Raw genomic sequence first — 2,718 nt, forward strand, 5'->3', positions numbered from 1 at the left:
TCACCGCTACAGTAACTAATCTCACCGCCACCGCTGTTTTTAACCTCACCGGAGCTAAACACACCGCCCATCCAAACTAAGCCTATGTAGCCAACAAGATTGTTGATATACAAGGCTATACCTTAAATAGGTCCATTTAGAAGCTTGTTCTGCTTCACTGTGGATTTTAAAACAAAGTTTTCAATCATCCAAAGAGAAAAAAGAACATGACAAATCAGAAACCCCCTCTAATAACCTCAACAGTATAAATAACCTGATTTACCAGTAATTTCACCGGGAGACTCCCCTATGGAAGTAACTAACATATAAAAAGGCAAGTGGCGGAAGACAATAAAAGGAGTATAATGAAAGCCATTTCCTTACGATCTAATTTCAGGGAACTATTTGATTTCAAAATCTGGTTCATTCATGCCCTGGCTACTTAATGCTATACAAACGAGCCACCGAGTTGGAAAACCATCCCATCAGTTTCAATTCATGCTGGCCCTGCTAAGATTGATGTTTCAGAACAAAACTGTTTAGTATAGAAGAAAATAAACCAAGGATTCTAAGGGTCTATTATGTAAAACAACTCATCATACTACGTGAAAAAGAAGCATGTTTGGGTAAGACAGGTAGCAGAGGTAAAAACACAGAGATCAAACAATGGCAGAAAGTTCCCAGTACTTTGAGTTTTAACAACAGAGATACAAGTCTTTATGGTCTTGACAACTTCATATCCTACAAATTGTCAGTTATATATACCATGTCAAAAGCCAACCTTAAATGCACCTAAAAGGATCGTGAGATAATAATCGTACCTGATGTTTTGACGACCAATCATGTGGCAGTCACAATGGCCTCAACTCTATCTAATGATGCTTGCAACCGCCCAGAGTTCAAGTTGAACAATGCTTCATCGGTTCCAAGAGCTCTGTTAAATTCAAGGTATTAACGATAAGTTATGAATAATCACGAAATCATGTCTTCATATTAAATTGTGAAGGAACAAAAATGTCACTATTAACAAGGAGAACCATGACAATAACACATTTCGGAAATTCTGAGTCATGTTTAAAGCATATGAGTAATAACATCAATGAATATTCTAGATGTGTCCTAATAGCCATTGACTTGCAGTTTCCTTGGAATATCTACATACAAGATCAAGGAAATCAAATATGATTCTTCTATTAGACATAACCTTATTGCTTCCTCCATTTTGTGAAATAAATATTCTTAAAATAAATGTTCAAGGAACTTGCCCAGTAACTTCTGGAAGAACATAATCTGCCCTCCACCCAAATCGAAAATCCAGGCCGGGAACCAAGCCAAGGGTTGTCTTATTCCGAATCCGAGAAATTCCGTCTCCACCAAAACAGGTGGTGAGCTTCCATTTCCAACCAATTGCATTCATCTTGAAATTGTGGCCTATGCCAACCTATTTCCAAAACATTTTAGCATAACCATTGCAAAATCTAGGCAAAATCATGCATGAGAAACAAATAAATTCACCTACAGCAATAATTATCAGATTTGGAATAGACTTGTATATTCTATCACTAATAGAAAGTTTGTCTGTGTAAAGTAGAGCAGACCTGGAGATTAAGAAATTTTGTGACGGGGATCTTTTTGGAAATAAGGCGTACATCTTGTCTTATAGGCTCATATGCAAACTTCCACCTCCGTTCAGGGGATAAAGGCTTCAGCACAAGCTTAGTTTGGAAATCATTCATAGGGTCATTGAAGAACTGAACCAAAACTAAGATGCAATTACTCAACAGCTCAAAACAACAACAAACTGTACAGGATGATATACATTATCTTTTGTAAAATAAAAAAAATACCCCTTTTCAAGTAAAATAGCAACATTTAAAGTTGAATTGGCTAAAAGAAAATTCCTTTCCTGGGCTCATACCCCTGAATTGGCACCAATATAACATGAATGGAGGGAGCAATTTAAGACTGAAAAAAAAAAGTGCAAAGAAAAATAACCTCCAAATTGACACCAACTCGAAACCCCTGAATTTCTTTTCTAAACTTGAGGAACAACTCAGAAGGAATCAAATTTATGTTATATAGCTCATCCCACGAAGTGGGTTCTTCACCATTAGGTGGCGGCTCCATGTTCAACCCACCAAACTGGAGAGAAGAAAATTCAGTTCCCAAGAGAAACCATACAATAAAAGTCAATGTTAACTCTCAGCAGTACTTCCGTACTGGAAAGATTTGAGTTGAAAGTATACTTACCTATAAGATAGGATTGGATTATACTAGAACCATGATTCAATGGGAAGAGGAATCGGCAATTTTAAAGGAATAAGCTTTTTGAGTTCTTGTTAAGTGTGTGTGTGTGAATTTATTCGTGTTTTAGAAAGAATGCCGATGGAATCCTTGTCCAACTTGAGCTTGGGCCAAGGTCCACCTTATTCAAAGACGGTGTCAGTTCCTCAGGGTCCAACAGGATTTATTGATATATAGGCCCTTATCTAATGGAATTTAGTTACGTAGTTCATTCTCCGTGTGAAAAGTAAAAAGTTTTTTAAGAGGGAAGGTCATGCCATGCCGTGCCAAGGCATGCATGCCGCAGATCTCTTTTCAGCAATGAAAGTCAAATTTAAAACCAGTCTCGGATGAAATGTCAGGTTCTTACGAACTAAACCAACCCCATTGAATCTCAAAAAGGAATGTCGGATTCCTACCAAGTTAATCCTGTTGAATCTTAAAAATAGTATACAA

At 37.2% G+C, this 2,718-nt stretch overlaps 1 protein-coding gene across 5 annotated transcripts; it reads right to left on the reverse strand.

Annotated features, from left to right (window-relative positions):
• Positions 1 to 207: 207 nt before the first annotated feature.
• Positions 208 to 2,423, reverse strand: LOC107951072 (uncharacterized). 5 transcript variants are annotated; one of them, XR_001698305.2, is made up of 7 exons: positions 2,230 to 2,377; positions 1,975 to 2,121; positions 1,578 to 1,730; positions 1,245 to 1,420; positions 801 to 913; positions 667 to 720; positions 208 to 486 (listed from the first exon to the last, which is right to left on the reverse strand). XR_001698305.2 is itself a non-coding variant. In XM_016885976.2 (6 exons), exons 2-5 carry the CDS (start codon positions 2,104 to 2,106, stop codon positions 820 to 822), a joined length of 555 nt encoding a protein of 184 aa, XP_016741465.1. In that variant the 5' UTR covers positions 2,107 to 2,121; positions 2,230 to 2,423; the 3' UTR covers positions 208 to 486; positions 801 to 819. The 5 variants fall into 5 exon arrangements, 3 of the variants coding, with proteins under 3 accessions (XP_016741465.1, XP_016741466.1, XP_016741464.1); XR_001698306.2 differs by having other exon boundaries at positions 208 to 489; XM_016885976.2 differs by lacking the exon at positions 667 to 720 and having other exon boundaries at positions 2,230 to 2,423.
• Between the last annotated feature and the right edge of the window lie 295 nt (positions 2,424 to 2,718).

Source organism: Gossypium hirsutum, chromosome A06 (assembly GCF_007990345.1).
Source record: "Gossypium hirsutum isolate 1008001.06 chromosome A06, Gossypium_hirsutum_v2.1, whole genome shotgun sequence".
In the NCBI taxonomy this organism is placed as follows: Eukaryota; Viridiplantae; Streptophyta; class Magnoliopsida; order Malvales; family Malvaceae; genus Gossypium; species Gossypium hirsutum.